This window comes from Blennius ocellaris, assembly GCF_963422515.1.
Source record: "Blennius ocellaris genome assembly, chromosome: 21".
NCBI lineage: Eukaryota > Metazoa > Chordata > Actinopteri > Blenniiformes > Blenniidae > Blennius > Blennius ocellaris.
The window spans coordinates 3669730-3692701 of NC_137670.1; the positions used below are offsets into that span (position 1 = coordinate 3669730).

A 22972-nucleotide genomic window follows, 5' to 3' on the forward strand; every position below is an offset into this window, starting at 1 on the left:
GACAGGAACACCCACCCCCCCAATGGTGTTTTAATGAGTTCGTAATGAACCCGTGGCTCTGGAACGTCATGTGGTCCCTCCACAGTGTCTCCACCATAGGTTCGCAATGAATTACGCTTGTTACGTTTAATTCAACTGCGCATTGCTTTGAAAGGATGAATCTCTGGTCTTTGGGCGACATCTATAGGCTCGATCGAGGGATAAGCTGTAATTCAAGCGGTCGCCTTTAGGGGCACTGTGACTCACCAAAAACACAGAAGAGAATCTAGAAATATAGAAGTCGACTCCCACTCACAGACTCATTGGGGGCGTTTACCGCATCGCAAACCCGAGCCGGTGGGACCCGTGTAAAAACAAAGAAAAACAACAACAACAAAAAATACCGTGTGGATGATCGGACAAAGATGTTGCCTTTTTTTTTTTTTTTTTACATATATTCTAAAATGGACTGTAAACAGGGTTGTTATATCCCAAGTTTGACTGTAGAGGGCAGAAAATCCCATTTTGGATTTTGTGTGCATTATAAGGTTTCCTCAAGATTTTCTCAAGTTTGTTAAAAACGAATTAAAATGTCTTTATTGCACATTACTGAATGCATTACAATTATCACAAATTAGATTTTGTTTTGTTGGGGTTTTTTTCCATTTTTTTTTCTTTGGTGGCCTTCAGTGGCCCTCGGCTATCAAAACTTTGAAAAACTTTCTAAAACAGTCTCAATTCAGACTCGAAGAAATCTGATTAACTGAAAATACATTTAAAAAGGTTGAACAATGTCAGCTGAAAAAAAAGTTTAAAAAAAGAAAGAAAAGCTAGAAGAGAAATTAGAAAAACTGAGTGTCTTAAAGAGTGAAATAGGCGTTGACAGCTAAAGTAAAATTAAATCAGTTAAGATCATTTAAGAGCACCAAAAGAGCTAAAATTGCTTATTTAAAAAAAAAAAAAGCAAAACAACTAAAATTGCTGAAAGTACTGAAAGTTAAAATTACTCACATAAATAAATGAATAGATAGATAGATAGATAGATAAAATCCCAATAAAAAGTTTAAATTAGTTAAAAGAAATTTAATTCATTCATAAGTGGTACTATATATTGTGTTATTTGAAGTAACAGCTATTGTGCAAGCCCCCAAACATGAATGTATCAGTGTAAGTTTAGAGCAGAGTGACCATGGTTTGTTAGTTATTCCTCAGAATAAAAAGGAATTCCAACGCGAAGAGGACTTAATACCTTCTGTGATTCTTTAAAAAAACAACATAAGCACTCTCGTTTCTGTTAAAAGAGGATTTATAATCCAGCTACAAGCGGAGTTTGAACAGTTTACACGAACTTTAAATAAGGAAACGTCTATTTAAGGTACAAACGATCAGTTCTTACCTGTTTTTAATGAGTTTTCCCTCCAAAATTCACCTGAAAATGATGTAAACGCTCATAAATGTTTAGTCCGCTGTGTGAAAGCCAAAACACACACACACACGCATTTCCTCCTTGTAGAAGCTCACTTCCTTCAGAGTGTGAAGGGGAAATGACTTTACTGTTGGTTTAGTCTCTTCATTCAGGGGCGGATTCAGCTGCTCTGAGGTCTCGGGGCCGATTCATGTTTCCCGCAACATTTTTACCCTCCTAACATCTCATAGTGAAACTATAGAGGTATTTGATGAGTTATTAATGAATGAAAGTGAATCTTTTACAACCTTGAAACCTTTTTTTCAACAAGGTTTTAAAAACAGCCGTAGAGACGATTTTCCTACAAAATAAAATTTGTCTGGAGCCATAAAACATGTTAATTAAATTGAATAAGCGAGCAAAAAAAAAAAAAAAAAAATTCCTTTACACTGTAAAAACTGAGGTTGCGTTCATGAAGTGTCACAACTAGAATTTACATGTTGTTCTTTTTCTTGCTAAGTTTTTGGGTTAATATTTCATCTATTTAGAGCTGCTCTGCCTTTGCTAATGTTTAGAGCAGTTTTAGCTATTTTAGTCATTTTTAGCCATTTTTCCTGGATTATTTTAATTAATTTTAGCTATTTCTTTTGTTTTTAGCTCTTCTGGCTCTTTTTCTTTCTTTAACTGGAGATAAAACCATTAAAAAAAAGTATAGAATGCACATGAAATGAAAAGTGAAATGTTTATTTCATGGCTCGACATGAAAATGACACCGTTTTAACTATTTCTTCCATGAAAATGGAAAAATATTTTCTGTAATTATTGTGGTGTTAAGGGAGTTTCTCTTTGGCCACAGAGATACTGTTCTTACGGTTTTAAATTCAATATATTTTCTTTTATTATTGTTATTTTTTGCATTTCCTACTGGCTGATTTGAACCAAGACCATGATTTTTATTCCATAAAACATGACATTGTAGCCAGTTTTCTTGAAAATGACTATTTTCTCAGGAATTGCATTAAGAATAATATATATACCGGTATATATTTTTTTTTCTTTTCGTGTGCCTGTAAAAGAATATAGAAGCTTCATCTCGTGTAAGCAGAACAGTTTCCGTGTGGATTATTTGGGGAAATGGATTTCTGCTTGTGTTTTACCACCGTGTTCCACAACGTGCAAAAAATAGAAGGAAACTGTGGTTTGTTTGTTTTTTTCTTCTTCTTGTCGTGCTTCTTGTTCTGTGCTGAGTAGAGCCACTCTTTCATAACACCATCATGCAACCTGACATAACGTGTCGACGTTTTAAACAATGCTGAGTGTGCAGTGTTTTCTGGTAAATGTTTCATTTATTCACGCAGGAAATTGGCTTTCTGGTGGAGGAAAAAAAAAAACAAGAGAGTCTGAAATCGGACTGCGTGTGACGTCTCTGTACATATTTCAACATTTGCACGTGAACAGACGGAGCGCAGAGACATATGAGATGTGCAAATAGTTTATTGGCGGTTTGACAGAAGGGTGTTTCGTGTGTTCGCGGTCTGTTGCGGCGGGGGGGGGGGGGGGGGCGGAGATATATTCTCTTTAAGAGTATGGTTGTTCAAAACACGCAGAATCAGAGGAAAATAAATCTTTTTAACACACAAACTAAAGAGGAATCATCATTCAGGGTAACGAGAGGCAAACCTTAACTTAATCTCACACTCACGCACACACGCACACGGAGGTTTCGGTAAACTCGTTTCAAAAAGTAAAACCCTGTGTTTCTTTCCGCCGTGAGAAAAGAGGAATGTGTTGAATTAGTGTTAAATGGTTTTTGGGTGCGAGTATGCAGGCAGGCGGGGGGGAGGGGGGGGGGGGGTGAACCACTGTGACTGTGCTAAAGAACCACGAGGACGCGACGCTCTAAAGCCTCTACCTGTCATGCAGGTGTGTCTCCTAGAAAGCAGTAGAAAACATCTCCGGTCCGAACAGCGATCCGTTTTTTTTGTTTGTTTTTTTTTTTTTTACATTCCACATGTCAACGATTAAAATAACAGTACTCTGATACAGAAGAGAGATTGCATTGTTAGGCAGATTTCACTAAGATCATCAAGAAAAAGTCTTGGGATTCCGTCTTTGTCCCGCTCGCCTCCAAAAAAACGCCGTTCCGACCTTCGACGCTCCTTCGACTTGAGACCGGGATCTAAGCTGAAAGCTCCGTCGAGACGGACGTACTCGGCGCTTGGGGAAGCAGCTACGACGGCGAGAGAGAGAGAGACGCGGAGATGAAGAGCTTGAAATGTCGGGAGACGACAGCCGCCCTCACGCCAACTCCCCGGAGAAGGGGAGGGATTTGTTCTCGCTCGTGGACGACGTTAAATCACGATCCGTTATAATCTACGCGTGTACGTATGATTGGTTGGTTGGTTTCTTTCTTTTATTAATCGGGGCGGCGAAGCGAACGTAAAGGCAACAGCAGGAGGATATTGGAGAGCTAACGGCTACGAGTCGCGTCATGACGCCGCGTTGGTTGCTCAATTTGTCCGACGTCACTTTTTTCAATTTTTTTTGGTTCCGAACCGTCGATCAATAGAATCATGAACAGATTTTTTTGGTTTTTTTTACCCTTCTTTCCAAGTAACTCGGACTGCGTCCGAACACTGGAAAGGGGTGATATACTGTGATTTATATTCTCTTTACAGAAAGTCCTTCCCGTGCAGACGTTGTGCCGCCGCCGCCGCCGCCGCCTCAGTGCAGCGCTTCCGCGGCTTGGTTCTGGCTGTCCTCCGCCATCTGCACCAGCTCGTTGACGGTGTGTAGCAGGCTGTAGCCATGCTTCCTCAGCAGCTGCTGGTTGAGCCGCTGGTCTCTGAAGCCCATCTCCAGCAACATGGCCATCAGGGACGGGTCCTGCCTGGCGGCCGGGTCGATGCCCCGCTGGGGGGGGGGAAGACGGAGGAAACATGGAGGTCAGCTGGTTTTAGCTTGAAGCGTTTTGGGTTTTTTTTTTTTTTTTTTTTAAATCCACATCATTTTTGTACACTGGTACATTGCGTTTCGCCCGTTTCCATACGTTTCTTCAATAAGATACGGTGGCTCCGAGCACTCGTTGTCATGGAAACGGACAGCCGAAACAATACAAAAGTTTTTGTGTTAATTGAGCCTTAACTTTAAAAAGAAAAAATGTGGGGGGTGCTTAAAAAACCTGCAAAAACAACCCGGAAATATAGAAAATTGTGCTTTAAAATCTACACTGCCTACAGAGGTTTGTGCACAAAACTGAAATCAAATATCACACTTTATTGTTTTGTTTTTTTTGCTCGAAAATACAAAATGAGAAATCCATCTTTAAAATGACATTAGATGCTGAAGATGGATGAACGTGACCAATGACCGTGGTCATTCCTCCTCTCGCTAGTCAGCATCATACAGCCGCCTACCACTAGAGGGAGCTACAGAGCAGCAGCCAGCAGGCCCACTGCACTTTATTACTATTTCTATCGAGGAGAAATAAAAAAATAAAAAACAAGGTAACATGTAGGCGTCACATTATTTACCCTGAGACGCTGGAATCCAACACGCATGACAATGACCTCCAAAGAAAGTCAATAAAGCTCCATTCGGACTACTCGGATGCGACATGGCGTACCTGTATGGAGCAGTTTGGTCCAGTGAAGAGAGCTTTGTAAGCGGACGCCGCCACTGAGAGGGCCCCCTTGACGAGCCCCTCTGTGATGCCTCCCTGGCCCCTGGGGGGGGGGAAACGCAACACGCCGCAGTTACACAACAGGGCCGCGGGAAAACGACCGCAAGGCGCCGGGGGGGGGAACCGAGCCTCTTGGTCTCACCTTGGCTGCAGGGCGTTGCTGGGTCTGGGATTATACGTCTCAAAGGCACTGGATGCTGAGCCTGCTGATCTGCTGAGACCAGATGATACTGCAGAAAAAAAAGAGGAAATTACATTGAAAAAAAAAAAAAAAAAACAACCCACACACATTACAGGAGGAACAGGAGGATTGAAGCTGAGAGCTTGAAACTGTAACATGCGGCACAAATCTGCCAAGCTGACGTGTGATGGAGCGAAAAGGCTGCGGCACTCACTATTGAGGTGGACCCGCGGCTGGCGCGCCTCGTACGGCTCGCAGGCCGGAGGGCTGGGGTCCTCAGCCAGGTACAGCGCCTCGGACCTGCAACAAGGAAGTGTCACCGACACGGAAGACGGTTAGAAGAACGAGGTCTGTGTGTCCTGAGCTCGTAAAACTGAAAACACAACGTTCAGGCTTCAGTTTTCATCGCGTTCCTTTGACTTATTCTGTTAAAAAGACATTTCAATTGCAGCCTTTAATGAAAAAACAAACAAACTTATGAAATACTTTTACATTTTGGAATCTATATGACTGATTTTCATGATTTACGTGAGAAAACTCTTAAATATACGGCGTTGTTAGAGTCTATTATGGGGAAAAATGGACGTTTCCATGACGCCATACGTCTTTGAGACGAGTCAGAATAACGGCAAACGAGGGAAATTCCAGGTTGTGGTCGGGGAGTCGGTGAACGTAGGTGATCAATATGGCTGAGCTCTGACCTGGGTGAGTAGAGGGCGGGCGGGGGCAGCAGCGGCTGGGGCAGGACGGGCGGCGGCACCACCTCGGGGGTGAGCGTGACGGCGTCCAGCGTTTGGGAGGCGCACAGCATCTGGTTGACGCTGCTGTGGATGGGCGAGGCGGGCGGAGGCCACGTGGCGGGCTCCGCCCTCTCGGGCTCGGATTCCTCCGGCTCCTCCTCATCATCCTCCTCCTCCTCCTCATCCTCCTCCTCCTCCTCCTCCTCCTCCTCCTCATCCTCCTCCTCCACCTCTTCCTCGCCTTTCTTCTCCTTGATGACGGCGGCAGTGTCGGGCTGCGACATGGCGGAGCTGTACATGGACTCCCCCAGAGGCCGGCTGGTGTCGAAGCAGTCCGGGAGGACGATGATGTAGTCGTCGCAGGAGGAGACCGAGGAGGTCTGGCTGCTCACCTGAGACACGGCACACAAACACAGCGACATCTGAGGAGGAGGAGGAGGAGGAGGAGGGATGAGGAAGAACTGGAAGCAAAGAGGAGTGACTGAGACGACCCATTATGCTCAATATCAACAGATGATTTTGAGTTGAATAAAATGCATCGTTCTCGTTCTCGTCGATTTCTTATTTGTCCTCCCAAGTCTCATTAACAAACTTTCTCTCAGAAAAAAAATTATAATAAAAAGGAATCAAATCAAGACAGAGAAAAAAAATATCAACAGAAAAGTTGAAAAGAAAAAAGAAAAATTGAGGAAAAAAAGTTTGCATGAAAAAAAGGATTTTCATTGAATTATGACGTAATAAAAAAAATTGAAATTGCATTGGTACGTAAAAAAAAACCAAGTTGGTTATTTTGTATTTTTTTTTATTAAATTAATTTTATATTTATTGGTGAGAAAAAAAATGAACAGAAAAATAAAGATAAAAAAACAGGAAAAAAGAAAAATTGAGGGGAAAAAAAGATTTTATGAGTTTGCATGAAAAAAAGGATTTTCATTGAATTATGACGTAATTAAAAAAAAATTGAAATTGCATTTGTATGTAAAAAAAAAACCAAGTTGGTTATTTTGTTGTTTTTTAAAATTAAATAAATTTTATATTTATTGGTTTGCGATCGAGCTGACAAAGCAACGACTTTAAGACCAAACCATCAGGACTCCAACTGATTAACATGAATTCAAAACTTAAAATGTTTTTGACTTTGATTTCCTTGGCACTGAATCCAGGAGTCACTAATCAATCAATCAATATAAAACCAGTCTTGTATTTATTGGAGGACCAGTGAAGTGGACAAACAGAGTATCCAGTGAATAAAATAATGATGAGATCCAAGAGATTTAATTCTAATTCTAATTAAACCGACTGTGCACTTTTCCATTTGAAGACCAGAAACTAACATGAGGAGCATAAAAAGGAATGAAGCCTCACCTCGTCCCAGTCTTCTCCTTTCGCTGCACCCTCCTCCTTCTCTTCTTGAACCTCCGGGGAGATTTCTTTGTCGTCCTTATTGAGACGTGAGCAAGTTTGCATGTTTTCGTCTTCAAGTTTGAAACACACACAAAAAAAACAGACACTAAATGAGCCTTTAGATGCTGGAGATCTTCTCGTCAGAGATCGTTCAGCTTTTACATGAAGGAATTCATTTTTTCATGACGGTTCAGTCGTTGTAAATCAGGCTTTCCCCCTCTGGGGGGGCGCCAGAGTCCTCACTCAGCTTGATGCAAATAAATCTAATTCATTTAACAGGTTTTTTTTTTAAGCGATGATTCAATTCTAAAATAAGCTCTGAAACTTAAAAACCACCAAAAGAAGTTCGAACGGTTTGACCGTTTCAACTAATTTTGCCAGAAAAGTCATTTTGAAAATGTGATGAAAATTAATCTACATATAAGTTTATATAGACTGATATGCTTTTGTTACCATGTTTAATGGTCTGCTCCCTTCAACAGGACTAAGCTGGGATTCGAACCGGGGTTCGGGTCACTCCTTTGTGTGACCACCGATTTAACGAGGTTTTTTTTTACTGTGAAAAATGAGCCGTTCCCTCACTGACCCGGCCTGGCGGGCTCTTCCTGGGCGAGCTGGCCGTCGGCCGGCAGAGCCGACGTCTCCGGTGGAACAGCGCCGCCCTCTTCGCTCCCCTCCCGCCCCGGCTCCGCCTTCTCCACCTCCGCCGTCTTCTCCGGGCAGATGCTGGGACCGCGGGAAACCACTGAGGAAAGAAAAAAATAAAACGAGGGTTAATAAAGATCGGCGGGTATCGACGTCGTGGCGCCGCTGCTCCGCCGCTCCTCACCTTGAGCCTTGTGGCCGCCCCCCCGCTGGGCCCTGCGCACCGGCCGGTGGTCGGGGGCTTCCTCCAGAGCCAGCGAGCGGATCACCGTCTCGCACAGGAACTGAGCCCCACTGATCTCCTCCTCCCTCTCCTCCTCCGGGGCCGCCGGCTCCTCCGTCGGCGCTCTCAGTTTCATACCTTTGTATATAAAAAAAACAAAGATTTAGAGGAGTGATCCGCCGACTGGCGAGGATTTTCATAGATTTTCAACTGGAACTACTTCCAGTGTGTGATGTTGCTTCATGCTACATACATACTCCATAACAAATAAGACATTTCAATCAAATGAATGTGCAGATTTCACTTTTTTTTCTTTTTTTAACTAAGTCACAATGAGAAGAGATATGAGCTGTGTCAGTAGACCAACATAATACACCGGCGGCTTTCCTAAACAGGATAGACGTGATATCAGTCCTGAATGCGAAACACCCCGCGTAGATATTCTCATTATTCTTTTAAATTGTTTTATTCTTATTTGTAGTTTTTTAATGTGTTTGTAGTTTTTAATCTGTTTTTATTTTAATTTTATGGTTTAGTTTAGTTTTTATGTGCAGTCTCATGTGCAGCACTTTGGAAACGCTTTGTTGTTAAAATGTGCTATACAAATAAAGTGGATTGGATTGGATAACTGGAGCCATGTTTATTTTTCCAACCCACTGGCTAAAAAAAAAAACGTTTAAAACCTCTCACCGAACAGTTTTCTGACTCCCGTGACCTCCGCCTCCTCTTTGTCCTGCGGGGTGACGCCTTTGTCCAGCACGGGCGTGTCGTGAGGAAGAGGAGACATGCACGGAGTCAAATCTAAAAAAATCACGCCGGAAAAGACGAGAATAAACGTTACGGTGAGGCTTCGGTACGGCCGTCAGCAGCACAGTCATGCTCACGTCACTCCAAAACGTATCATTACAGAACTATGATCGCCTGCGAGTCACGACTGAGGGCAAGTAAACGCAAAAATCTGTGGCACGGCAGGAGAGCAGAGTTAAGTTGCGTAAGGAGGACGTGAAAGCAGAAGTATTTAAAACAATCCACACCCAATGTGCACACGGTGTCACTCACCCACAGGAGTATTGTTTGGGACCTTTTCCAGCTCCTGCACAATATTTATATCCAGTAACTCAAACGACAGCAGATCCTAAAAAAAAAAAACACACACAAAAAAAATGTAAATGAATCTACCAGATAAAAAAAACAAAAAAAAACCAGCCACTACATTTTCAATATCAGTGTTTTTCCCATCACTTGGTTTGAAAGGTAGTAGAGAAGCAAGTGACTGAAGTTTTGTGCACCTGGGGGGTCAGCAGGTCCACTGACGGGAAGTAGAAGTCGTCGTGGTGGAAGTCGGCAAACAAGCCGGCGTCGCCGTCCCGGGTCCTCACCTCCTTCTCCGCCAGCTTCACCTCGTCCTTCTGCAGCACAAACAAGAGCGACGTCATGAGCACCCGTCTTCACAAGGCCCCATTTAAACCACACACACACACACACGTGGAGTTATTATCTACACAATCCTGGTCTTGCTGAGGTTTTTTTTTGTTGTTGTTGTTACATTTACACTTACTTAAGTGTCCAAGAAGCAGAAAAAAAAGTCAGTGTCCTTCCATTCCAACATCATTGGAGCTTATTTGTCATTCAAGCCCTCTCGGTAATCCTAATTTTATTGCTTGAATCTGGAGTTTTACTTTCTGCCAACAAGAAACTGGATGAAACTCAACTGAAACCACAGACGGCTCAATAAATCTTGCTCACAAAGGAGAAAATCAAAACAAAAGAGCAAATGATTATCAGTTGTATTTATTAAAATATTGTCCTGATGGCTGATTCATAGTTAAAATAAACCATTGCAGCCTTTTTTATTAAAACGCCTGACTCAAGAAATTTTTTTTTAAAATGTAATCCTCTTGCACCACATGCAAAAAGCAATCAAGTTTTGCACATAATAAACAAAAATGGTGGCACACAAGAAACACCACCTCTAACCTTAACAGACTATTTACAAAAATATCTGATTTCAATGTTTCATATTTAATAGGAGGAAGTGGTTTCTTAGAAAATGACCGATGCAACATTTAACTATTAAAACGTAGTAAAAAAAAAGAGAGAATATTTACTCGTGTACGTATATAAACCTGCTGCTGTATATCGCTACAGATCCCTGAATCATTTGTGTGTTTATGGGCTCGTCCTGTCTGTTCTCCAGTCTACGTTCATGCTTTTATTAATTTGTAGCGTTTGCGTTGTGATGTGTAGAAGTGAATCAAACCGTTGTCCTTTATTCCTCGTTTTGATTTAAATTTTCGGAGGGAAATCAGATTACGTGGACGAAACCCAGAGAATATTAAAAAAAAAAAAACTTCCCCCAGAGAGGATTCAAGTCCATGTGACCTTCCCACCAGATATTTTTGTATATGACTCCAGTGTTCCCCAGAAAGGTACGGTCAAGAAGGTTTTTTTTTTTTTTTTTTTTCCTTTCACTGTGAGATTATTTGGTAGAAAACACTTGGATATTCTAGTTTAAAAAAACGAAAAAGTACGATAAAAAAAATCTTGATGTTTGACTGAGGGTGGATGTCTTGATAACAAGTCAGATTTGAAAACTTTTCTATGTGGAGTTTCCATGTTTTTCCTGTGCATATATGTTTTTGTTTTTTTTTCCTGAGTAATCTGGTCTCCCATATTCCAAATATATGCATTTGATTTATTATTGGGATGTGTGTGTGTGTGTGTGTGTGTGTCTTGTGATTGACTGCAGAATGAATCCCGGCTTCATTCACAATCTGGTGGGCTTGGCACCCATTGACCCTAAATAAGTACGATGTTGATTTAAACAATCCAGAGACACACTGGTGCTTCTTTTCAATTGAACCGGTTTGAATGAGTCTCATTCACACGGAGGAGGTTCAGGTTCACAATCTGGTTTCTGATTGGCAGAATCCAAGTCGCCCCCGTCCCTGGTGTGGATGCAACATGTAGACAGATAGTGTAGCGGACTTGCCCGTTGTTTGTTGGGAAGCCTGAGGCTGCTGCTGCTGCGGCCGCTGGTGGGGTCCACCACGACGCTGCACCACACGCGCGGGCCAAACTGACACCCGCAGTGCGCCAGCCGCCAGTGGGAGGTGTACGTCCCCTCCGTCGCGGGGGCGGCAAAGGCCACACTGACCACTCCCACCTGCCCGGGCAGCAGCAGGGGCACGGGCACCTCCCTCTTCTCCTCTGACGCCAAGCCGAGGTTTCCCCACATGAACACTAGCTGGGTGGCACGGACACACACATACACAAAACACAAAAAAAATAGGAATACACATGCGAAAAAAAGGGGCAACGGAGACGAGAGCATGCAGCCAAAGTCACACGACGGAAAGAATACTTGAAGTGAGGGGCCGACTCGCACACACACACACACACATGTATAAAAACACACTCAAACAATGACAAAGACTTGAAACTTAAAACACAACACAGGTTTAACTCAATTAAAACCAAATGATTTCAGACAGAAGGGGCATTAAGTGCTTTGAGGCTGGTGTTAGTGGAGAAGTGGAGGCAATGAGCCGAGGCTCAAAGTGGAAGTGAAGTGGGAGAGGGGGTGGGGGTGGGGTGGGTGGGGGGTAAAGACAGAGTGGAGCCTGTCCTCTCGGCGAGTGGGAGGGGGGGTACCTTGGTCTCTGAGGTCCAGCTGATAGTGCCCGAGTTCCTCATCTTCCAGTATTTGATGAACTTGGTGCCGGGCTCCAGACGGGTGCCGTCAGGCAGATTTTCATCCAGAAACAAGGCAGCCATAGTGGGCACCAAGGACGTGTGCGAGACCCCAGGACCCCTAGTTTCAAGTGTACAGAGCATTGTTGAAAATAGCCCTGGTTTCTCAAAACACCCATCTCTTTTCTTCTCTACGAATCAAAAAAAGCAGGACCCCAGATTTCTGTTTTTTTTTTTTTTTTCTTTTGCATTTTTTTTTCTTTTTCTTAGAAAATCTATGAAGCAGCAGCAGCAGTTTTCACATTGAGGTAGTTCCAACATTTTTCCACCACCCCAGAGCAGCCAGCGATACACTCATACAGACTAGATTACAAAGATGGCATATTTTGATTTCTTTTCTTGAAAAAAAAAAAAAAAGACGTGTTTGTTTTTTTTGTTTTGTTTTTTTTTTTTTTGCATCCATGCTGGGTTTGAGGGACCCAGCACTGGCGGACGCCCTTCCAAGGTGGCGCTTACTCTGGACTGGAGGCCTGGGGATCAGGGACCGGGGCAGGGATGGGACCTGAGGCTGTATCTGAGGCGGCAGGAGGGGGCAGGGCGGGGACCTGGGTGGATGCGGAGGCCATGTTTGTCAAGTTGGCTCTGCCTGAGGTAGAGGGCCCGCTCCACTGCAGCCCTCTCTTCTCCAGTCTCAGTTTCTTCTTGATTTCCTTCACTTCGGCTCTGAGCTGCCTTCTTTCTGCTTTGAGGCGCTGTCGCTCGGCCTTGCGCACTGTCCTGTCTCCTCGCCTTGGGAACCTGGTTTGAAATGTCATCAGGAACACCTATTTGTTGACTATCGAAAGTTTATTGTCCAATATATTATTACATCCCCACTCAACAATGCATGAATTACAGTAATCTAGCACGAAGAACAGTTTACAATCCTGTGTTTGTGATGCAGTTTACATACAGGCTTTCCTCCATTAATGTAGAAGAAGTGATTGCTGGGATTGATTCTCAGTTCTGGAGGTTTACCTCAACTCTCCTGACATTCCATGTTCAGGGATGGAGAGAGGGGTCTTGGTTCTCACAAGGTTGTGGCTGGGGTCATGGCTATGTCTGCACATCTCGCACAGTATGCAGGACGGGCACACACTGGCAAGAGAACGCAACACAACATCATTTGAGAAACTGAACCGCATGAGAGAAAAAAGCAAACATCACTCACGAGCCAAGTGCCCATTTAGAGTTTTTCCAACAATCGCGTATGTTTACCTGCACTTGTAAGCTCCTTCGGAGGTGAGTTTGTTGCAGCTGCTGCAGTTTGGGGTGTAGCCCAGGGATCCATTGGAGGTGGAGGGGCCTGGTCGGGGCCCCATGAGACCGCCGCTCGCCCCACCGGCCTCGGGGGGCCCGTCGGAGGATTTGTGAGTACAACACTGGCCCGAAAAGTCACTGCACATCCTTTCCACTACCTCCTTCACCACTTCGTCTTTGAACTGGTGAAACACTCGTGTAAGTAAACTCAAATCACACTTAAAATGTTTCAGTTGAAGAGGAGCATTTACCTTTTCCATGTAAGATCTAAACCACATGGGAGGGGGCTCATCTTCAGGTTTGTTCCCCTTGCTGTCCTTTATTGTTACCTGCATCAGAAATGATCATTCTCACATTAGCAAACTGACACTACGGAACTATTCAGAGTCGAGTCAGTTTGACACGTGTAACTTTAATTGATTAACATGGAAATTATATTTAATATACAAGTGAATGTGAATAAGACCAAAGCGACTTCGTCTGGTTACTTACAGCTTCTCGCTCTGGGGTGACCTGTGTGCCTTTGTCCACCGTTTTGACCCTGGAGGGGTAAGGCGGAGCCGGTCGCAGATCTCCTTTCAGCTCCTTCACTTCAGTCTTCAGCGGGCCTCCGCAGGCCTGCCCTTTCATCTTGTACACGTTCATGTGCAACTGGTTCCCCTGCTTCTCTGCGCTCTGAATGCACAATTGAATGAGAATGTTGCTACAACAATGCAAGGATAATAGTGCTGCGTCATGGCTACAGCGTAACTCTACATACGTGTAACTTGTTGTGTGTATATCGATGAGTCACTTCAATTCAATTCAACTGAATATTTTTTACGTCAGTCATAATCCTTTTCTTTACTACTCTACAAAAACATTCGGCAGTGCTCAGTACCTTGATGGCTTCTTCATATTCATCTGAGGGGAAAAGAAACAAATAACAACATTTAAATACTTCATAAACACATTTGTAACTAATCATCAGCACCTTTAGTGCTGGACTGACTGAAATTTTGGATGTCAAACAATCAGAATATGCTTTTCTATAGTAACCAGTCTTGTCCTACTGCCCTGTTACTGTTGCTTTCCATGCTCAGATCAATATTTCCTGGTTTGAATATTTGCTTAAGGCACAGTCGAACACTGATATGGACTTCCAGGTATTTGATTTTCTCCGATTGCTGTCTGGTTTCTTTAAGAAAAACACCCAAACCCAAAGCTTTGTCCTTATATTTCATTTAGTAGCCAAATCGAGTGTTAACCTTTTTAAAGGAATAATGGCTTGACAACTTGTGTGATAAGGATTATTAACACATTATAAGAACTCTATAACTACAATGTTTTGAAAACAAAATAACGACCTGTATCGTTTGCAAATGTAAGAAAACGATTTTCTCACCTTGGCTGTTGATGCAAATCTGTAGTGGGAAGTAAATGACAACACAATTAATACTCTGAACATGCGTATAAAGTGTAATAATAAAGTCGTTATCAGCTCTTTACCTCCTCGTTATCCTCGTCGAAATATTTCACTTGAAAGTGGTTGATTCCAAACGAAGCTTTGATCTGGGAAGAGAGAGAAATAAGAGTTAGGGTCAAATCTAGCGCTTTAAATCGCTGTCATCTATTACGAAAAACATCAGCAACATCAGCCTCCGTACTGAATAAACGCACTACGTCTAAACAGAGTCAGCTCATTTTACTTTCCGAGGCCACGTTAGGACTGTGTATCTGGCTTTGAAGCCACTCTTTCGGTCCAGATTGCCTGAGTTTCTGCTCTCCTCCAGCTGTTTTGTTGTTTTTGTTTTTTTTCTCCTTCCGTGTCCGGGCCTCGTCTGGCTCCTCGGGGCCTTTTTCCTCCAAACTGCGCCACCTTAAACCCTCCGCTCCGCTAAGCTAGCTGCTCACCCAGGCTTCAACAGACTCCCACTCCAGCTTGTCCAGGTCCTGGGCCAAAAACCTCTTCACGTTCCCGCGGAAATTGACTTTAATCGTAACGGGGAGCCCCATGTCGGCCGTCTAAATGTCTGAAATGAGTCTCATTTGATCCTTTTTTGTCCTCGACTGTCTTTTCTTGTTTACATCGTCTGGAAAAATACGGTGACGTCACCGCGTCTTCTTCTTCTACTCCCTGTTTTACGGCAGGAAGTAAACAAACTTTTACAGGCATACCGCCATCTGGCGTTGAAAGTGGACTACTGTTCCACTTATTTTGGCTGTAATCACACTGAAATGAAATGATTTGTTGTTGATTCATATTTTGTTTAAAGTTTGCTTCTTTGATTTTTGGCTGCTCCCTTCATTCATCACATCTGATCCCCTGCCTAACCATTTTATATCCACCACCCCTATGCTCCTTTTTGTTCTTTATCCTGCCCATCCTGCACACTCCCATGTCAATCTTAGCATCTTGGAAAACCAACTGTGTTTCCTTTTAACATAAACCTCAAAATCTTCTGTCCACGAATGCAAGTTAACCGACAGATAAGTGATTTTTGTGCGTGTGGCTTGTGGTAACGGCCCGGGGTTGGAACGATGGCTGAAGATCAGCCCTCATAGATGGAACCAACTTTTCAGTCACTCACGCATAATCAATGCATTTCCCCCCTTTAGTTTCTGTCTACATATACTTATTTTGACTGTCCAAGCACATCGAGACACTTTTACAAGAACTATTGATTTGTTATTGATCATCTTTTTCTTCTTGGCTGTCGTTGTTTATATTTAATGCTGCAGTGACTTTACCTTGAACCAGTGATTCCTATCCCTTTTCTCGAGGGACCCAAATCTTTATCTTAAAAATAACAATAATAATAATAACTTATTGTGCGCTTTAGATTTCTATTCTTCTACTCGTTATTATTCAAATGTGGAACAAAACATGTCATTGCACATTATACTGTACATCATTGTTTGTGACGAATTAATAAATTTAGACTGCACGTGCACGCCAACCAAGAGATGTTTCTGTTCGTTCAAAAAGTAAAAAAAAAAAAAAAAAAAAAAAAACTAATACACGTGACCCACGTGGTTGCGCAGCGGTCCGGTCGCACGTTTATGTCGTCATCACAGTGTGGCTGACAGATTCTAAAGCCACACGTTTTACCGCTGAATTTAATGTTTTTGGGACAATCTTCCTCTGCATATCTGATCGCGTAAGATGTCTTCACTCCTCAAGGTGGACAATGAAATCAAAACCAAGGTAACGGTCTGTGCTTTCGGGGAGCGGTTTCCGTTGTGCGACGTGTTTTTATCGCTCTGCCGCCTGCTAACACGTTAGCCACACTTTAGCACGCCGGGCTAAAAGCGGCTAGCCGCGGCTGACCGGCTTCTTTCCATGCGGCTACAAATCACCTGTCAAACTTTAAAACGGGAACCGTGTGGCCGTAGCATGAAGCACCAGGCGGGACGGAAGGAAATACGCCTGCTTACCGTGTGTTTGAGTCGGTTTATTAGCACCAGAGGAGCACATGTACAACAGGAGGCCCAGTTAGCCGACACAGCGAGCTGAATCACCGGACAACACTTATCCCACTTCAAATCTTTCACTTCAGCTTTAGAGGAAACTCCAGTAACTCAAACCAACATAAATTCACATGAAGTGAGAGAAAATGGGCGGTAAGCGTGTACATGGCTTATTAAATCCACGTTGAAGGGTTATGGCCGTCTCAGTTATAAAATGAACTCTGTAGTCTAAACCAGGGGAGTCAAACTAAAACACAGTTTGGGAGGAACCTGTAATCTGATGTGGAGGTCGCAAAAAAACATAAACAGCCGTGTTTCTGGTAGCCTGACTGTAATTTCCGCCATCACGTATGCATTTGAACACTGACTGCTTTTTAGGCTGGATTTTATTGAGGTTTATTATCTCTTCAGCTGAGCATTCAATGACAAAAGTAATGACAATCTACGTTGCTGCAAAGTAAAACCCTGCATGTCACCATGCGGGTGTTGTGTCTCCTCCCTCTTTACATTTGCATCTTCACAAATTCAAACTGGAAGTCCAGTCAGCATTGTGTGATCGACGTGTTGTGGTTGGTCGTTTTAACTTGTGCAAATAAACCAACGCCTCTGTTTTCTCTAGACTCCAGGAAAGAAGTCATCATTGTCAGTCTTTTTTTCTTTATTTTTTTTTCCAGATCCTGATTTAAACTTTGAATTTAGTTGCAGAATCTCTCAGAACATAGTGTTTGTGTTGACCTTGACAAAACTTTTCTCCCAAGAAATGTAAGAAAGTGACCTAAACCTGCTTTTATCTATTATAATGTTTTCTGGAATCCACATTGGGGCCTGGGTAAAAGCTAATTGGAGTCGCCAAACACATATTTCTGGTCTCTGTGTGTTAAGTTTAGTTCTGCATCACAATAAGACATTGAAAGGTTTGGTAACGGCTGCATCCCAAATGCTCTGGATGCTCTGGAGATCTGTGTGAGAATGCACACCTGATATGATAATGTGTGTAACCAGGAGACGTCACAGAAGTTAGGAGAGTTGTACTGGTGTGTGTTTGTCACATAAGTGGTATTCTATGTTAACAGCCATTCAATAAGAATACACCTTTTTCCAAATTCTTGTAAAAAAAAAAAAAGAGGCCTTGTTCAAGATCATATTCGGTAGATGTTTTGAGTGTGATTAATACTAATCATCGGGAACGATTTCTGCTGCACATGATCTGATTCGTCTTTTGTGTCCATTCGTAGGTTGATGCTTTCAGGGAACGTATCACCGCAGAGGTAAGTGTTGAATTACTGTTATGTATGCCAAGCTCTTCACACTGATTGTTTGGTTTTCGTATAGGATCCCATCAAACATTGTGTTTGTCCTCGTTTCTCTGCAGGCAGAGGATCTAGTCGCAAATTTTTTCCCAAAGAAGTTACTGGAACTCGATCACTTCCTCAAGGTGGGTTCATGATTCAGTTAGCTGTTGGATCCGGAGAAGTTGTGGCGCTTTTCCACGAGTTCCTCCTCGGCCTTACTCGTCTCGCTCTTGATGCTTTTCCATTACGCGTTCACTTTCGAGGTTCCAAGCGAGCTCAGGCCAGTAGACAATGACGTTGGCAGGCCTCTGATTGGCCGGCGCGTCACAACACAGATGAGTCACAACGCGGCTCATTCACCCCGCCATTTTGTAGACCCAATCGTAACAAAAACGCTCACAAACGGAGCGAGGCGCACAGAAATAAACCCTGTGGAGCAGCGACAATCTGCAGGTGTTTTTTTTTGTTTGGTGGCCGACCAGAGGATTCAGGAGCTCGGCGGAGCGACTCGCTACGAGTATCAGAGTCTCCGAGCCGCGGCGTTTTAGATTAACTGGTGACCGGCTTCTTCAAGCGTCCCCTTTTCACAGCAGATATTAAAAACCTCAACAAAATCAGTAGCTTTTGTTGTCTTATTTTGTCATCGGCTGCTGCTAAAGCCTGGTGGCAGAAGTCACCAGTTAACAGGGGCACCAGTGAAATCGAAACACCGGACAGGGAAGCACGATTGTAACGATCCAACTTTTTCAATCTTTTTGATAAACATATATTAATATATTGTTTATTTGAGCTAATATCCAGTGCACGTTCGCTCCGCATCATATCGAGGGTCGATTACTTGTGCACGTCAGGGGAAAGCTCCGATGACTCTGCCCACGCCACGTTTGTACTGTATTATAATGGGAAACGGCCGAGGCTGAGTCGAGTAAGGCCAAGTAGGAACCAGTTGAAAAGAGCCGTCAGCGTGTGTTCAGTGTCGTGATGCAGGAACTGGTCTCGTCCCCCCAGGACCCCAGCATAAACATAACTGAACTGAAGGAGATCCACTCAGAGATCAACCTGACGGTGCCGGACCCCATCCTGCTCTCAAACCTCCACGATGGTCTTGACGCGGTGAGCGTCCTGCGTCAAATTCTAGAATGTTCGACTGTCGGCAGTGCAGCAGTGACCAATGAAGCCTTGTGTCGTTTATTTACAGCAAAATGCCAAAAAGAGAAAGCTGGACGACGCGAGTGGCGAGGACAAGGGTGAGTACGGGGGAGAGAAAGTATAACCTCACCTCAGATTCGATGATGAGATGATGATCTGACTGCTTGTTGCTCAGTGACCGGCACCAAAGTGTTCGTCATGCCCGGTGGGATGATGAAGAGCAACGGGAACCTGGTGGAGCTCATTGAGAAGGTGAAGCCGGAGATCAGGACGCTCATAGAGAAATGCAACACGGTAAGTTTTCACTTTCGTCAGTGTCGAGCGGTAAACTTTAGAGTTCTTGCCGATAATCTGTGAGCCAGTAAGGATTTATTGGTTAAAGAAAATGTGTGTGAACAAACTAAATTGAAACAATCCGAGTTGGTTTGAGACTAAAAAACAAATCTTTCTTTCAATATACAAACAGCAGCATGTTGAAGGGGATTGATTTTCTCACCGGCATGTGAATAGAAACTTTTCAGAGTTTTCTGGATTATCAGGAAATCCTTTATAAGAACACCGCCTGCTGGGCTCTGCAGGCTTTCACCTTGTTTTATCACGGACTGCTGGGAGGATCTTCATCACCACATCTTCATCTGTACATTTATCTATCGGTGTCAGACGTCACATCGACTCCTCTTTACAGCTCCAAACGTCACTCACAGCTACAAAATTCACGTCTAGTTTACCTCTCACACTCTTTGATGTAAAAGACATTCTTAAATTTGTATGACTTTATTTCTGGTTGGATTTTCATGTTATACCTTCAACAAAGCAGGTTCAAGGAAAGATTCAAATGAAAATCTTTCATGCTTGTTGCTATCTATAGACTACATGAATAATCATTTTATTATGCTTTTGACATATTTACCTTTATTGCACTCACATGCATGGCTGTTAGTGTTTTAGTTTTTAAAATTTTTAATATCTTAGTACATGTATTCTTGGTATTTTCTACAGATTGCATTTGTCCCTTTGTCACTTCTTTCTTTTTGCTGCTTTGAAACTACAATTCCCCCACGAGGGATCGATACTGAGGAAATACTGTCTTTTCACTTTTAATTGTGTTTAATGTCGTGTGAAGTGGAGAGAGTCACACGGACGTGTGGCGCTCCCCCCCGCTCATCGCCCGGCTTCCCTCCGCAGGTTAAAATGTGGGTCCAGCTGCTCATCCCCAGGATAGAAGATGGAAACAACTTCGGCGTGTCGATCCAGGAGGAGACGGTCGCCGAGCTCAGAACAGTGGAGGGGGAGGCGGCTTCCTACCTCGACCAGATATCAAGGTCCAGATCTCACCCCCCCCCCCCCCCCAGAGTCACTTCTCTCTTCTTCTGCTTGTTAAAATCCTGCTTCATTCTTTACTCGTAGATACTACATCACAAGGGCGAAGCTGGTGTCTAAAATAGCAAAATATCCACACGTGGTGAGTAAATATAATATCGTGAACAAACGTGAATACGGTGCAGTGAAACACTTGCATCCACTCCCTCTTGTCAACTGTTCTCCTGTTTATTCATCATATATTGAGACAAAGTTAGATTTGAATATTCAGAATTTTAAGCCTCTTTCTCACCTCTCGGCTGATTTCATGAGGGTCATTTAACCAGAAGTCAATTTTATGTGATTTGAAAGCATTTTGGGGTGAAGATTATCAAATGGTTATGTAACAGTTTTATAAAGTTTTACACGCGTAGTAAGTTCATATTGAATGAGGAGCTTGAAGTCGGATATATTAGGTGGAAAGATAACTATTGAGGAAGTCGGTAATGTATTAAACAGAAACTTTTATAAGGAATTAAATGAATTTATCCAAAGAGAGAATCAGTTTATTTGATAAAAATAATCAGATGGTGTTATTATTTTGTATCTGCCGGTCAAAACGTCGTGTTTACACAAAAACAACTAATAATTCTAGTTCTAGATTAGAACCATGGAATTAATCAACAAAGCCAATAAAGTATGAATGAGACTGAAATAATGACATCATTAGTTAAAGGCTTTGTCGTACAAACTGAAAGGTTTCAAGCATTTCCGTTAATTTTGATTATTTTAATTAGAAAAAAAGGAACATTTCATATTATCAGATGTTGTTTGCGGCCCAACAAATCAAAATATATTAAAGCTTCACAGTTTGAAGGGAAAATGAAAATAATTAGATTTTTTATTAATGCAATGATCTTAACCTCTGAAACAGGAGGACTACCGGCGCACGGTAACGGAGATCGACGAGAAGGAGTACATCAGTCTGAAGATCATCGTGTCGGAGCTCAGGAACCAATACGTACGTGTCGAAATCCCAATTGATTCTAACGCCAATCAGGGTTTTGTTTTCTTTTTCCTCCTGCTGGAGCTGACCCGACTGTTTCCCCCACCACAGGTCACGTTACACGACATGATCCTGAAGAACATCGAGAAGATCAAGAGGCCTCGCAGCAGCAACACGGACGCGTTGTACTGAACACACACACACGCGTCCCCGCCCTCGTCCGCAGGACTCCCGACTAGACATCCAACGTCTTTTAATACAATCAACTCAGCAACATAGATGGACACACACACACACACACACACAGACCCCTTTTTGTTTTAATTGTAAAGTATTTTTTTGTTTTAAGGCCGTTTGAATATTCTTTCTCTCTCTCTCTCTCTCTCTCTTGCTCTCTCCCTCCCGTTCTCTCTCTCTCTCTCTCTCTCTCTGGAAGTAAAGTAAAATAGAATATAGGCGACAAGACTCCTCATGTATTTTTTAATTTTAATTAAACATTTTGTCCTCGTGTTTTCGTCCTTCATTCCTCGCTCCCGGTGTGTTTATTGTCTGTCGTTCTGGGTTTTACTTTTATTCCGATTGATTCTTTCCTTCTGCTGGAAGTTGATTTAGTTTTTCTCCACAGTGTGTTGAGAGATTAATTCTCTGGAGTAAGATTTTTTTTTTTTGTTTTGTTTTTAATGAGACATTTATAATTTTCCTTCAGGTGAAAGCAGCGACTTGTTTCACTGCACTCTTCCAGATGCACTGGCTCTATTTCCGGGCTGTTAAACAGCCTGAGCTTCAATCTGGTCCGCAAGGTTTTTTTTTTAGCTTATTTCCAAAATGTCAAACAGTTTTGATATTTCATCAGAATGCTCAGTTAATGTTCTGGAAAAAAAATGCAACACCATTAAAAAAAAAAAAACAAGTATGTCAGAGTTGCTTATCGTCCATCAGAATTTGCAGGTTTTTTAAAAATAGTCAACTTTCCCACAATGTACTTGTACATAGTTGCACTTATAAAAGCATTTTTTTGCTATTTAAAGATTTTATTGTGATTGTACTGCATAGATTTGCCCATGTGAGGCTTCCTGCAGCACAGATTTACGGCAGTTTTTACTTTCGCTGCCCTTCCTGTTGTAAAAGGCCTGATGGAGGCAGGATTTGTATTATTAATGTTTCCATCAGACCTGCAGATGTCACTGGCGATCAAGCCCTCCTCCTCCTTCCATCACACTGTGGACAACCATAGGTTAGAAACGTATATCAGCTTTACGCAGACTCGTTTCAGGATGAAAGATAAGCCACACCCAGGAACACCAGGATCACTCCAGTGAATACAGTATATTTTATAAAGAAAAAATGAAACAGTTCCACGTGAACAAGCATAGAAAAGAGCAAGATTGAAATAATCAAACTCAGTGAATGAGGTTTTCATCTACATCCTATCTTTAATGGAATTTCATTTTAAGACTACAATGCAAAAGAAGACGTTTATACATGTTTACAAAGATAATATGAGCATTAGAGCTGTGTCTTATCA

General features: G+C 42.8%; 2 protein-coding genes across 3 annotated transcripts; one reads left to right on the forward strand and one right to left on the reverse strand.

Annotated features, from left to right (window-relative positions):
• Window positions 1-2862: 2862 nt before the first annotated feature.
• On the reverse strand, window positions 2863-15336 carry nbr1a (NBR1 autophagy cargo receptor a). Of its 2 annotated transcripts, none has more exons than XM_080517090.1 (22): window positions 15145-15336; window positions 14740-14802; window positions 14636-14654; window positions 14132-14154; window positions 13744-13926; window positions 13503-13580; window positions 13210-13433; window positions 12970-13089; window positions 12469-12750; window positions 11914-12073; window positions 11252-11506; window positions 9549-9668; window positions 9319-9394; window positions 8950-9060; window positions 8221-8397; window positions 7978-8136; window positions 7353-7462; window positions 5949-6379; window positions 5462-5547; window positions 5209-5296; window positions 5010-5109; window positions 2863-4297 (listed from the first exon to the last, which is right to left on the reverse strand). In XM_080517090.1, exons 1-22 carry the CDS (start codon window positions 15244-15246, stop codon window positions 4109-4111), a joined length of 3156 nt encoding a protein of 1051 aa, XP_080373216.1. In that variant the 5' UTR covers window positions 15247-15336; the 3' UTR covers window positions 2863-4108. The 2 variants fall into 2 exon arrangements, with proteins under 2 accessions (XP_080373216.1, XP_080373215.1); XM_080517089.1 differs by having other exon boundaries at window positions 5949-6409.
• A 967-nt stretch (window positions 15337-16303) lies between these two features.
• Window positions 16304-21957, forward strand: psme3 (proteasome activator subunit 3). Its single transcript, XM_080517549.1, has 10 exons — window positions 16304-16438; window positions 17937-17969; window positions 18074-18136; window positions 19002-19106; window positions 19192-19240; window positions 19318-19436; window positions 20328-20464; window positions 20550-20604; window positions 21376-21462; window positions 21559-21957. The coding sequence occupies exons 1-10, from the start codon at window positions 16397-16399 to the stop codon at window positions 21637-21639; spliced, it is 771 nt and encodes a 256-aa protein (XP_080373675.1). The 5' UTR covers window positions 16304-16396; the 3' UTR covers window positions 21640-21957.
• The last annotated feature ends 1015 nt before the right edge of the window (window positions 21958-22972 follow it).

Bases quoted from the DNA above. Each gene is read 5' to 3' on its own strand.
- nbr1a (XM_080517089.1), bottom strand. From the start codon at position 15,246: ATGGGGCTCCCCGTTACGATTAAAGTCAATTTCCGCGGGAACGTGAAG. The intron at 9,669-11,251 runs GCAAGTCCGCTA...TTTGTGCTGCAG, and splicing joins GGCTTCCCAACAAACAACGG to AAGGACGAGGTGAAGCTGGC. The intron at 9,395-9,548 runs GTGCACAAAACT...TTTTTTTTTTAG, and splicing joins TGGACCTGCTGACCCCCCAG to GATCTGCTGTCGTTTGAGTT.
- psme3 (XM_080517549.1), top strand. From the start codon at position 16,397: ATGTCTTCACTCCTCAAGGTGGACAATGAAATCAAAACCAAG. The intron at 17,970-18,073 runs GTAAGTGTTGAA...GTTTCTCTGCAG, and splicing joins GGGAACGTATCACCGCAGAG to GCAGAGGATCTAGTCGCAAA. The intron at 20,605-21,375 runs GTGAGTAAATAT...CCTCTGAAACAG, and splicing joins TAGCAAAATATCCACACGTG to GAGGACTACCGGCGCACGGT.